The 14,529-nt window shown below is 42.9% G+C and overlaps 1 protein-coding gene across 1 annotated transcript in view; it reads right to left on the bottom strand.

Moving 5' to 3' along the window:
* The window catches only part of ABCB6 (ATP binding cassette subfamily B member 6 (LAN blood group)), a 40,513-nt gene continuing 25,984 nt past the window's right edge, over nt 1-14,529 (bottom strand). The window contains exons 9-20 of the mRNA XM_083153749.1: nt 11,512-11,577; nt 10,920-11,045; nt 10,742-10,818; nt 9,705-9,768; nt 9,224-9,309; nt 8,513-8,570; nt 8,183-8,287; nt 5,930-6,104; nt 2,663-2,775; nt 1,693-1,787; nt 1,239-1,307; nt 1-1,149 (exon numbers count right to left, since the gene is read on the bottom strand). Coding sequence (XP_083009875.1) covers nt 993-1,149; nt 1,239-1,307; nt 1,693-1,787; nt 2,663-2,775; nt 5,930-6,104; nt 8,183-8,287; nt 8,513-8,570; nt 9,224-9,309; nt 9,705-9,768; nt 10,742-10,818; nt 10,920-11,045; nt 11,512-11,577 — 1,191 coding nt within the window. The 3' untranslated portion in view covers nt 1-992. The remainder of the gene's footprint in view (nt 1,150-1,238; nt 1,308-1,692; nt 1,788-2,662; nt 2,776-5,929; nt 6,105-8,182; nt 8,288-8,512; nt 8,571-9,223; nt 9,310-9,704; nt 9,769-10,741; nt 10,819-10,919; nt 11,046-11,511; nt 11,578-14,529) is intronic.

Here is a 14,529-nt window from a genome sequence, read left to right on the forward strand (position 1 = left end):
GACACAAAGGGCTACATTTACCAAGCTCTTAACTCATTGCATATATTGTTATTTTTAAATCCTATGGTAAAAACCAGCATAAATGAGCTTTGAAACCCCACTGCTTAATAAATATAAGCCATGGACTTCTTCCTGAGCTGTATGGAGAGACTTGTGGGAGCCGGAGTTATAGTCTTCTAGATTACCGCCCTCGTGGAGAACAGTTGTGGGATCATAGTGAAACCTTGGAACTCTGCATTCTGTGTTGAGTGTATAATTTAAATGTTTTCCTTCAGGTTCCACACTCCACCAGACGATTTATTGTTTTTCTGGTCACAATTATTTAATAGAAACACTTCTGAAAAAGCTTTGGTTTGTGCACTACTGACCTTCTTTTATTAAAGTAATGCTTTTTATACATATTACTGTCCGCACCTTAAAAAAAATAATTTCATTATTTTACCCAAAGAAGATACTGCAGAATAAATATTCATTCTTCCAGCTCCCTGTAGATTATTCAAAACACCCGTGTAAATATACAAAACATTCATTAAAAGGGGCGCCCGTTAATTAACGGAAACCCTGAGGTCACAGTGCGGTTTTGCGGATATACACACATGTTGCAGGTGTGTGAGTGGTATTCCCACAAGAACTGGGCCCAGTATTAGTGATAACTTGGGGTTGCAGTTCCTGAAAGGTAAATTCCTAAACGTACAGTTTTATGCATGTTCACTAATTCCTGTTAGAAAAATTGTTAGATGTCATTGATGAAATCATCAGTACTGCAGTGGAATTCCAAATGCTGGCTTGTCTATAAAATAGCTTTGCTCATGGATAGCCTTCTCCTGTGTCCAATGACAATAGGTGACCTGATCACTGCAGGACTTAATCCGCCCACTTGTGGTAGAGAACGCGGAGAAGGACTAACTTATTCTATTGCGGTCACCAGCACTGCCCAAGCTCGCTGTGAATTACGGAATGGGGCTGATGCAAGTGGCACCACTTCATGTAGTCTAATGAGGTTTCCTCGGCATTGGTTTTGGCTGCTGTGATTTCTCGGAGACTCTGTCTTTTCTCTCGGAGTCGGAGTCAGAAGAGGACTCGTTGCCGCTCTGCTGCTTCTGCCACATTCCAGCATAGGCGCCTCCCTTATCAAGCAGCTCATCGTGTCTAAAGGCATAGGGAGAAAGGATGATCATATAGCGTAACAAAGCTGTGAGATACAGAGATATCTTGTTATATTATAGGGTGGCATTTACCTTCCTCTCTCTATTATCTGTCCTTCTTTCAAAACCAAGATCTGATCTGCATTAATCACAGTGGAAAGCCTGGAAATAAGAGATTGTGGGTTGTTATAGAAAGCAATATTCATTACACCACGTCCCATTGTAATGCCAGCCGTGCTTGCTTACCACTCGGTATTAGCTTGGAACAAAGTTTAATTAAAATTATATCATGTGCGACAGTCTGTATACAGAATAGAACAGAACTTCAACGCTTGAAGATTCTCACGCAACCTGGGGCACTAACAGGGGCTGGCTGTTTGGTGTGACTGCAGCAAAGATGTATGAGGACATTTCTGTATAATGACAAACATTTAGAGCACCAGTTTTGCCATGAGGTTGGCAAAAAACAATGAACAATGATTATATCACATTTATTCAACAGAAAGAAAATAAAATGGAATTCAACAATATCAGGATGTAGTCTTACCGGTGAGCAACCACGACTGTAGTCCGATTGACACAGACTTTTGCTAAAGAAGCTTGAATGTTACGCTCAGTTTCAGTGTCCAGTGCAGACGTAGCCTGGGGGGGATAAATATGAACAGTCAGTGTGAGGCGGCAGTTGTGTTCCGCACAGTGCAGTCAAATGTATGAGAAGTCCGGAGTAGGATGGAGTGTGCTCAACATTAATATGCGGCTCAGATAATGGAACCAGAAGTTTGCGGGAAAACGCTTGCGTTCCACATGCAGTTCAACTACCGGAAGTTGGATAATGGAAGGAAAAGATTCTGGAACACGAAGTTTGGACTTCTAACATGAATTGCCACGAATTGAGTAGTTTTATAAAACATGAACTGGATCCAACATTATAGTGAACTTTTTAATTATATGAATTTGGAATCAATATTAAAATGGTCTTTGGATGCCTGACCCAATTTCTGAGGAAAGAACTATTGACGGATGTCGATTGGAGTGGTTGCAGTACAAAGAAACCTTTTGATGCTTATAGTGGCCACTTATTTATTCCTAATGGTTGTGATGAAGGGAGCGATTGGTGTTTCCTCACTGATGAAAGAAACCTTTATGTGCAGATCACCCACATTAGTGAGCGATAAGAGACTTGGAAGAATCACCTTATATTCAAGAATTATCTACTCATACATTTAACAGCGCTGTGGGGAACATTTATTATTGTTTGAATCTTGAGGGATTGGTACCCCTAAGTGTTCCCTTGCTGCAGACTTGAGGCACAGGTGGCTTTGTACCATATGGTCTTTCGAGTGTGAAACAGATGACAGACCAAAAATCTGGGTAGGGAACCTTTAATGGCATCTCTTTTGTTTGATCAAAACAGCAGGTATGGTAAGAACTATAATAAGGTACTTGCTGACCTCACTGCCCTCCACCTCTAAGCAATGGGAGGACCTCTTTAAAGAAATGTTAGTGCTGAAAATTACCTCATCTAAAAGGACAATTTGTGGAGACTTTAGAATGGTTCTAGCAATGGCAACTCGTTGCTTCTCTCCGCCACTGAGCTTAAGACCACGTTCTCCGACTTGTGTGTTATACCCTGCAGTGATCAAAGAAAAATTATTTACACAGAGCCTAAGTGTTCCCCTGATACCCAGCTGGCTTAAGTTTGCAGTTTAAACTGTGCAATATTTGCATTAGTTGTAGAATGTAAGAACACTATATTGCCATATAAAATGCAACTACAAAAGGGATGTAAACAGATGACACAGAAGCAACATTGCCTTCATACAGTCTCCCCCTAGTGGCATTATATGAATTTAATCAGCAGGTGCCACTATACCTAACATAGAAACAAAATGGTAAATTAACTAAGATCGGGAGATCAGATATTTTGAAGATGGGATGCTGCCCATATAAATCAATTAGATTCCATAGGTTATCTTTTAGAAGGTGCAAAATTAATAGGAATTAAAATCTGATCAGTTGCTATGGGCAACATCCCATCTTCAATAGAACGATTATCTTAGTAAATCTACCCCATAGACTTTGACAGTAGAGGAGAACCATATGGCCATCCAGTCCACCCTCTAAGGTTAAGGGTTATGGTATTAGGGATGTTTAAGCGGTCTGAATTAGGGGAGACTGTATTACGGACAGCATATTAGGGTTGGTTTATTAATTTAATTTAAGGAATTAGGGTAAGTGGTTATGCTTAGCTAGAAACGTGGGGTTAGGTTAGGGTCAGAGATTATTGTATTAGGGCCAGAAAATTAACCCCTTCAGTGTTTTTTTTTTTTTACGGAGCGCTCCCCACTGGGCAAGTTACTTCTGGGAGCGCTCCCTAAAAAACCCCACTGTTTCCTGGGGCCGGGCAGCACCGCTGAGCACTCCACCAGCCGCTGCCCAGGGGAAGGAGGCGGGGCCGAGTAGAAGCTGAGATTTCAGCACTCAGCGGAGCTGCCCGGGAAGGAGGGAGCGCAGCTAGTCACACTTCCGAGAATTTTCCAGGATCGCCACTCTGCGCACTGGAGCGCAGCCCAGAAAATTCTCGGAAGTACCAGTGAAAGGGTTAAGGGTAATGTTTAGGGTGAGTAAGCTGCTACACTTGCATACAAAATGTCAATAAGCCAGAGCTATACATGGTAGGCAGCTATAATTACACACAATGGGTCAGTAAGTGAATTCTAGACAGGGTAGATGTTACACTGACAGGTAGAGTGCAGTTATTCCAAACTGTTATTAAATAACGCACATATGATATTTATTTAGCTGAAGAAACTTTAATTACAACTGTCTCTTCAGTCAACATATATTTAATTGTTTATATATCTAATTGTTTAAACTGGAGGGTACATACTGGGATATATATCGTTAATTATAAAGATGATAACGATATGGTTAACAATATCGTGTGCAGATAGTCCAGTGTGTTCATTCAATATTGTTAACAATGCCCATGGCTGCTGGTCATTAACAACCCGCATCAGCATTCAGCACCTACAGTACCTATTCTATGGCTCACGGTTAACCCCACTATATAGTTCCAGTGACTAACCCTCACTCATACACTGTAACATATAATGGTTATAACGAGGAGCCCCATCTGTTCTTCTGGGAGCACAGAGGGTGCCATGTGAGGCTTGAGCAGCATCAGCAGGCCCCTTCTTAAACTTTATAATGGTGTTTGGCAATGCCTGATCCACTTCACAGCATGTACTATTTAGTATTAAAGATTTCCAGGACTGAGAGAACTATTCAGGAAAAAGAGAAATGCAGGTGCACACTCAAAGCACCAAAAATACTGATGGTCAAAATTATTTTGATAAACTTACTATTAACACGAAGTGTAAAGGGAAGTTTTAGCACAAATTTGTCCAAAAATGTGGGCCCATTCACCATGTCCAGGTGAAAGGCCCTCCATAGAAGGGGTGGCATGAGCAATCATGTCCTTGATCAACAATCATGTTTAAGGTTTGATTCGCTGAATTTTAAGGGGCAGGTGAGATGCCAAACAAGTCATCAAATCCACATGCTTCCCAATTTACTCAAAAAGTGGGCAACAGTTGGGAGCAAGGCAGAAATGGTTGGGCATGAGACTGACAAAATAGGCAGCCTTTACCCCCCTCCAGCCACCTTATAGATTAGGTGTCATTGCTGACTGAATAGAACGCATGTTTGTTTCACTGAGAGATAAAGCCTACCAATACAATTTATACAATTGGTGCCGATTTTTCCAACAGTAGAAAAATGTGGACTTTTCGCCAATTTTCAGTCAAATTTACATTCAACCTACTGTATGCAATTAAACTGACAATGATTTGGCGATCGGAAATATCATCACGTCTGAAGAAACGTGTGTTAGTTGAAACTGCTGCAATTTTTGTCAGTATTCCGCCAATGCAGTTTTGATTTTTTACAAAATGGAAACCGTATCAGTGGGAAAAAATGGCTCACGATTGAATGGGGAAGGTCAATGTACAAAAAATGTGAAATAGTCCCAAGGCGCAAAGCCGGAATCCTGCAGCCTTACAATGGAAGAAGAGGTTCACTTCGTTTACGAATGGGGAAGGTCAGTTTTAGTCTTTTTTTTTTCCACATCCACTAATCACAAATTAGCTTTTTTTCCTCCCCCAAATGCAAGAGAGTTAAAAAAAAAAAAGTGTTCAATAATTAGACCAGGGTACACAGTGATTTTACCCAGTAGAAGCAAGTATTAAGTGTGCATGTCTTTCAGCAGGTACATCTCCATTACAAACATGTCTGACTTTTCACCTTCTTCAGGGAGGACACAGGCACAATTCCTCAACTTAGGGGCATTTCCTTCACAGAAAAAAAAACATAATGGACCTGGGATCAAGCATCACTAGGTAGTGGGTGCAGAGCTCAGTGATCCTAGGACTGCACAGCCCCCTGGCTCTCAGGTAAGGCAGGAGGCTGTGGCCGCTTCTGTTGGTCTGGGCCTGCAGACAAGAGACGGCAGCTATGCAAAGCGAGCGGTGTCAGCAGGGAGATCCCAGTGTCCCCAGACAGCCCAACTCCCCTCCTTCCTGTCTGCTTCCCCTGCTACTGCCTCATCAGGGTGCTCTCCCTTGTAGCTGGTGAGGAGAGCGTGGTGCTGGCATAGATATCCGGCTGCTGTGGCACTCCTACCTCAGCTATCATTCATTAGCATGGACCTTAAATAGGTTCTATAAACAAAATAATTGTGTCATAGGCAGCAATTCTGTGATTGGTCTTTGAAAGACACCCACCATCAGGGAAAGAAAGGATCCGTTGATGGATATCAGCTGCAGCTGCTGCATCCTCCACCTCATCGTCTGTGGCACTGACACGTCCATAGCGGACATTGTTGCGTATTGTATCATTAAACAGTACAGTATCCTGGGGTACCACACCAATGTGAGACCTAAGGGAAGCCTGCAGAACCTAGAGCCAAGGAAAGAATCAAGTTTAGGGACAAATTAGTCATCATTATAGTCCAGAGGTTCCCAATCTTTTTTGAATCACGGCACTCTAGAGTAGGGAACTTTTTTACCTTTTAGCCCAAAATATATTTAGATACGCCGACATTACCCCCTTGATTTGAAAGGAAGGAAATAATGTAATTGTAATACACACTGTACCCCCATAAATTGATGATAAATCCTGCTAGTACACAGCCTGGCAGCCAATGATGATGATTACCATGTATGGCTGTGTGTGTACACTACTGTAACACACACAGCTGGGCGAGCATATACAATCTATATGCAATGAAATTAAATTCCTGGGGGTAATGGACGGTCACGCTGCTGAGACACAACTGGGCATGCATATAGATTCAGATTCGGCCATTGCCCCAAGAATTTCATTTTTACCCCAATTGGGGTAATTTACCCCTGTTCCCTGACCACTGCTATAGAGTATCAGAGTTTTTTTCACAGCACCCCCAGGCCAAAAGAAAAATGTAGAAAATAATATATACAATTAAGTGGATTGTGATGTGGTGTGAGGGGGCAGCGAGTGGCGGGGTCTGGGCAGCGGGGTCCAGACTGCGGGCTCTTGTAGTGCTATTTTCCAGGCAGTGAGGAGTGAGAATTTGAAAGCATTTTAAAAAGATTGTCCGGATGCTGTTTGGCTGAGAGCGTCCGGCCAGTGTTTTCAAATTCAGGAGCTCTTTCCGCCCGCTGTCTGGCAAATAGCGCTACAAGCACACAGCCGCCTCTGCCGGATCCCCGCCGTCCGGATTGCTGGACCCCTGGACCTTGGATGGAAGCAAGCCGGGATGCCGGGTAAGTACCTTTCACACCGGCCAGTATATTGTAGCAGATTTCTGTATTCCTACTGAGGACTAATATTATATTATAACAGAAATGCTTTCAAAATCACATTAAACAAACTAACATAGATATTTGAATTTTTTAAATTGCAAAATAGAAGTGCAAGCCATTAAATGAAAGAATAGGTAGAAATTAGCCATAATTATGATGGTAAAAAATGTGGAATGTTGATTGGGCACACACAGATCAATAGAGTTAGCCTTATAGCTTATATCATTTTGTTTTACAGGAAACCCTAAATCCAGGGCCTGATTCAGGTACCCCCCCCCCCCCCCCCATCCACTCACTAGCATTTATTACATATTCCGCAGCGAGAGGATGCATTCATATGCACATCCTCTTGCATGTGGCTGATCGGGAGAAAAATCATTTAATGGTCACTCAACATCGCTAATAACAGTCAGTCTAGACGGACATTTATTATGGCCGCATTAGGGTAGTCGCTGACCTCATGTGACATCAGCCACCCGGCCCCAAGCAGGCCCGTTCTTGTGGGCAAGCCCGTGAAATGCTGGGCGGTGCCTTGCATCCGCCCCCTGCCCTCCCATCCTGGAGTGAACACCCCGCCATATGCATACCTCCCAACTTCTGAAGTCCCCGAGGCGGGACCTAGCTGCTGCGCGCCGCAGGCATGTCGAAAATTTCGGGGGCGTGGCCTAATTCCAGGGCATGGCCTATACTCGCGGCTCTCCCATGAGGCCACGCCCCCATTTTGCCGCTATGGGGGCATGACCCAGAGGCTCTGTGAGCCTCTAGCCATGCCCCCAGCCCCCTGGCTGCGGGAATAGACGCTGTGCGCATAGCGTTTATTCCCCGCTGCTTAGCAGCAGACAGGGGGGACTCCCAACAGCCCCCCCCCCTCACCGCGGGACACTGCCGCCCGCGGGTGGGACATCGGGACAGGCCCTGATAATCGGAACGGTCCCGCTGTAATCGGGACTGTTGGGAGGTATACATATGTGAAACTCGCTGAAAGCTTTCGCTCCGGGGGTTTGCACATGCCCATATTCGCGCATGCTTGCACCCCCAAACATTGGACGAGGGAGCACATTTGAATTGCCTCCTTAGTTACAGTATGGCTGACGTACCATTGCTATGCAACAGACAGCTTCTATCTTCCATGCCAGGTCACCCTGATGTGCATAATTAGCTTTTGTATGCTTTTATTTAAATGTGAGCTCTCACCGTGGAGATGTCCTGTCCATCAATCCTGATGCTGCCACCTCTGACATCATAAAAACGGAAAAGAAGCCGTATTATGGTACTTTTCCCGGAACCAGATGGACCCACCTATGGAAGGAAACAAACAAACAGTCCCAAATCAGTCTCCCTGGAATACAGAAGTACAAATCAGCTGGCCAAGGCCCACAATCACAGTTTCTACACTATCCTGGCTTGTATGATTTGGACAAGACAATAGGAAAGGTCAACCATTCCAATGATAGCAATAATATTACATTAGAATAAAGCTCATGTTGACATAAGATGGAAATTTAGATAGCTATATAAGCTCACCAGTGCGACCGTCTGTCCTGGCATCACAGTGAAAGAGACATCACGCAGGATTTCCCTCCTTGGGTGAAGAATGAATTGAAAATAAACATATTAGAATGAATCATGAATCCAGTTCAGTATAAAAATGGTTTTGTTTTTGTAAGTGCCAATGTTTTCTATTGACCATTGTGCCTTATGGGGGAATTCAATTAGTCCCGATAATTTTTCAGGTGAAAAACAAATTGAATTTGCTGCATTTTTTTTTATTTGCGGGCTATCCAATCAGTCCATTATTTTCCTGCCTGGAAAAATATAAATTTTCATCCATAAACAAACAGAACCCATGATCAGTTTGCAGACCTATGGGTTTTTGCTGCCAGTCTCATGAAAAAAAGCCTAACTGTTAGGCTAAAAACAAGAGAAACAATAATGGCTGCTGTGGCCGCCACTTCAGGGCTAACTGTATAGCCTGCGGTAATTAATTGAATTACCCACTTAATCATAGCAGGCTTGATGTGGTGCGGCACTCCCGGAATAAGATGTTCAATTAGGTAAAACAGTAGCCGCACCACATCGGATATATATATATAGATAGAGATATATATATATATATATATATATATATATATGTTTTTAGCTAAAAAAGAAAGTACCAAACCCTATTAATCAACAACTTTCATTGCCTATGTATCATATATGCAAAAGCAAATAGCCAACAGTGGAACACCATACCCATCTGTGTAGCTGAAATGGACGTTCTCAAACTCAATTTTACCGCTGTGGAATCTCAGCTGTGGGGCATTCACCAAATCCTTCACCTGGGAAGCATGAAAAAGGATATAGAAGCTCTTCAGTTATAGCACAGGACATTTAATTGCTATCTAGCATATGGAAATAATGCCTGGGCCAAATGCTGTATACTGCATGATGTTTAACAGTTATCCATCCTCCAAAACTTGTGACTACCAATACATAACTGTATATCCATACACTTACACTCATTCATACCATAGATGGCAATCCATCAAGTGGATAAAAGTTGAAATCTGATTAACCATAAGAAAAGTATAAAAAACTGAGGGGTGGCCAAACCGATCCTCGAGATTCAAAATTAAAGAAATAAAATGAGGGGGAATGAAGCACCTAAGTATTCTCTATGAAAACTATTTAATATTCTGTTTATAATTTGGGACAGCCAATAGCAACCGCTTACCTCTTGGTCTTCACTAAATAGTTCAAACATATTCTCCATGTCAATGAAGGAGTTTTGAATCATCCTGGAGAGCAGATATGAAATACACAAATACACAAGGTTGACATGCAGTATGAACTTTGAATACTTGGCTCCAGTCTTCAGACAACGGTGTCACTGCTCTTTGCAATTTGAAGCCTTCCTCCTTTCAATATCTCTGTGTTCCATCTGACTTGAATCTCCATTTCACGTCGCGGTCTCTGGCCTGTTACATAAAGTCCTGTCCTCACTAACCCTTCACACTCGTATCTCCTGATATATTCATCCCTTATTGAAGGAGCAGGGTCCCACATCATTTTCATCCCATGGCTTCTGCGGCTTCTGTTAATGTAGCCTCCCCACATTAAGCCTGTTAAATGCAGCCAGGAACTCACCATGTGCTGATGGAGGACCCTGCTGCTTTCAGTATATAACCCTCAGAGCGTGGTTTCCTTTTGCTTTCATACTCCTTATCATATCATTGATGCCTCCATTACATGTAGTACTGTCCTTACTAGCACTATAGTTATTTCCTGACATAATCTGTGTGGCCTTGTGACACTACCCCTTACATAACACAGTTCGCTGTGATTAGCATTGATACCAGGCATCACTAAGGTCTTGGAGTTGAGTCAAACTTGGGCTATGCTTGTGTTTAGTGTGTATGTCCCCTCCATGTTTGCATGGATTACATCAAGGTGCACTCTTTTCCTCCCACAATCCAAAAACATACTGGTAGATTCATTTTCTTCTGACAAAACAGTGTGTGTCCATATGAAAGGGAAAAAAAGATGTTAAATTCTCCTTGGCCACAGAACGGTGTAAATGTCTAAATATTCCATGTAAAGCACTGCAAAATGTGTGCACTACATAAATAAAAGTTAACAAATACAGAAATTCTAAATCTGTGACCTCCTGCTGTGATTCTCCTCCTCACAACACGACATCAGTCCTGTTACGCCACTTTCATGATTACATTCAGTAGTGCATAATAAATATGCATGAAAAAGGTTAGTCACCTGTAGTATGTGCCGAACCAGTTAAGTGGTGTGTAGAGCTGGATGATGTAGGTTCCAAACAGTACATAGTCACCAACCTGTGTGCAAGGAGATGAGTTAGGGACAAGGTATGTCTCAACACAGAACAATCCCAATAATCCCATATACACATACAGCCGATTCTACTTTATCAACTCACTTTAAACTTATTTTCAGTAACAAAGTAAGCGCAGAGAAGAGACCCAGCCAACAGTCCAAGCCCAATGATTAGGTTCTGGGTCTGATTTAGCATGGCCAGTGTAGCATTAACTTTCCACTCAGATACCTGGAAAAGAATACAAACATTTCAGAAATAAAAGCATTAAAATCCTCACAACAGATAAATATCTCTGGCATATAAAATTTCAGGGCAGCTAAAACTCAGTCCTCAGGACCCCACACGGTGCATGTTTTGCAGGTCTCCTCACATAATCAAGTGCAATACTTAGCCCCACCTGTGATCTCTTCAAATTTGTCAGTGAGAAATTAGTGCACCTGTCGGGTGACCTGGAAAACGTGAACTGTGTGGGGTCCTGAGGACCAAGTTTGAGAACCACTGGTCTAGGATATACAGAGGCAATTTGTAGCTACAATAGCAGCAGAAGAGGGATGGGGGAGTGTTGTTGTATTATAGTGTAATATAGGAGAACATACCCCTTTGGACAGCCCCAGGGTATAGATCTCATCAGGTCTCAGTGTCACATGAGAGTCAATGGGAGATGTAAAGACAAAACCGGAAGATTAATTCTTACCTGGTATTTCACTATTGCGTCATTGAATCTGTTCACCTCATAAGACTCAGCATTGTAGTATTTCACCTTTAATGAATGGAAAGTATCAGCATTAAGTTTCTATAAAACAGCAGGATTATACAGCAACATAGTCATTTCTATTGACCAAAAGAAGAGAACTACAATTCAAAAGTTTCTTGTAACACTCAAGCGAAAATCTGCATTTGTGTATGTATAGATTATAAGCTTGTGATCAGGGCCCTCTTACCATTTGGATCACGGTGAATTACAACCCCACCATTACACTGTATCTCCCCTCTGCACACACTATACGCCTTCACATGTTTCTATTCGGTGTTTGAGTGCGTGTGAGGAGATGCACCCATGGGAATAGAAAGGGTGGAGATAAGTGCGACAGACGAAGAGCCTGGGCAGGCACATGTAGGAGGTGGGAGTACAGTGAAGTGATAATGCAATTTTGACATTTCTGCATTACAAGGTACCTTTCATGTGAAGGCATTTGTATCGGGAGCTGAACAAATATTTAGAATTATGCAGCTTTGGAATTCACTAGGAAGCAAATCACATCCCTGATCATGCATTCTACCATTTGCTAGGAACCAGCGACATCCCTGATAATGCATTCTACGATTTGCTAGGAACCAGTGACATCCCTGATCATGCATTCTACCATTTGCTAGGAACCAGTGACATCCCTGATAATGCATTCTACCATTTGCTAGGAACCAGTGACATCCCTGATAATGCAGTCTACCATTTGCTAGGAACCAGCGACATCCCTGATAATGCATTCTACCATTTGCTAGGAACCAGCGACATCCCTGATAATGCATTCTACCATTTGCTAGGAACCAGCGACATCCCTGATAATGCAGTCTACCATTTGCTAGGAACCAGCGACATCCCTGATAATGCATTCTACCATTTGCTAGGAACCAGCGACATCCCTGATAATGCATTCTACCATTTGCTAGGAACCAGCGACATCCCTGATAATGCATTCTACCATTTGCTAGGAACCAGTGACATCCCTGATAATGCAGTCTACTATTTGTTAGGAACCAGTGACATCCCTGATAATGCAGTCTACCATTTGCTAGGAACCAGCGACATCCCTGATAATGCATTCTACCATTTGCTAGGAACCAGCGACATCCCTGATAATGCATTCTACCATTTGCTAGGAACCAGCGACATCCCTGATAATGCATTCTACCATTTGCTAGGAACCAGCGACATCCCTGAGAAGGCATTCTACCATTTGCTAGGAACCAGCGACATCCCTGATAATGCAGTCTACCATTTGCTAGGAACCAGTGACATCCCTGATAATGCATTCTACCATTTGCTAGGAACCAGCGACATCCCTGATAATGCATTCTACCATTTGCTAGGAACCAGCGACATCCCTGATAATGCAGTCTACCATTTGCTAGGAACCAGCGACATCCCTGATAATGCATTCTACCATTTGCTAGGAACCAGCGACATCCCTGATAATGCATTCTACCATTTGCTAGGAACCAGCGACATCCCTGATAATGCAGTCTACCATTTGCTAGGAACCAGCGACATCCCTGATAATGCATTCTACCATTTGCTAGGAACCAGCGACATCCCTGATAATGCAGTCTACCATTTGCTAGGAACCAGCGACATCCCTGATAATGCATTCTACCATTTGCTAGGAACCAGCGACATCCCTGATAATGCAGTCTACCATTTGCTAGGAACCAGCGACATCCCTGATAATGCATTCTACCATTTGCTAGGAACCAGCGACATCCCTGATAATGCAGTCTACCATTTGCTAGGAATTTGCTAGGTTCTATAAAACAGCTGGATTATACAGCAACATAGTCATTTCTATTGACCAAAAGAAGAGAACTACACTTCAAAAGTTTCTTGTAACACTCAAGTGAAAATCTGCATTTGTGTATGTATAGATTATAAGCTTGTGATCAGGGCCCTCTTACCATTTGGATCACGGTGAATTACAACCCCACCATTACACTGTATCTCCCCTCTGCACACACTATACGCCTTCACATGTTTCTATTCGGTGTTTGAGTGCGTGTGAGGAGATGCACCCATGGGAATAGAAAGGGTGGAGATAAGTGCGACAGACGAAGAGCCTGGGCAGGCACATGTAGGAGGTGGGAGTACAGTGAAGTGATAATGCAATTTTGACATTTCTGCATTACAAGGTACCTTTCATGTGAAGGCATTTGTATCGGGAGCTGAACAAATATTTAGAATTATGCAGCTTTGGAATTCACTAGGAAGCAAATCACATCCCTGATCATGCATTCTACCATTTGCTAGGAACCAGCGACATCCCTGATAATGCATTCTACGATTTGCTAGGAACCAGTGACATCCCTGATCATGCATTCTACCATTTGCTAGGAACCAGTGACATCCCTGATAATGCATTCTACCATTTGCTAGGAACCAGCGACATCCCTGATAATGCATTCTACCATTTGCTAGGAACCAGTGACATCCCTGATAATGCAGTCTACCATTTGCTAGGAACCAGCGACATCCCTGATAATGCATTCTACCATTTGCTAGGAACCAGCGACATCCCTGATAATGCATTCTACCATTTGCTAGGAACCAGCGACATCCCTGATAATGCAGTCTACCATTTGCTAGGAACCAGCGACATCCCTGATAATGCATTCTACCATTTGCTAGGAACCAGCGACATCCCTGATAATGCATTCTACCATTTGCTAGGAACCAGCGACATCCCTGATAATGCATTCTACCATTTGCTAGGAACCAGTGACATCCCTGATAATGCAGTCTACTATTTGTTAGGAACCAGTGACATCCCTGATAATGCAGTCTACCATTTGCTAGGAACCAGCGACATCCCTGATAATGCATTCTACCATTTGCTAGGAACCAGCGACATCCCTGATAATGCATTCTACCATTTGCTAGGAACCAGCGACATCCCTGATAATGCATTCTACCATTTGCTAGGAACCAGCGACATCCCTGAGA

This window comes from Crinia signifera, chromosome 7 (assembly GCF_055691185.1).
Source record: "Crinia signifera chromosome 7, ASM5569118v1, whole genome shotgun sequence".
Classification (NCBI taxonomy): domain Eukaryota; kingdom Metazoa; phylum Chordata; class Amphibia; order Anura; family Myobatrachidae; genus Crinia; species Crinia signifera.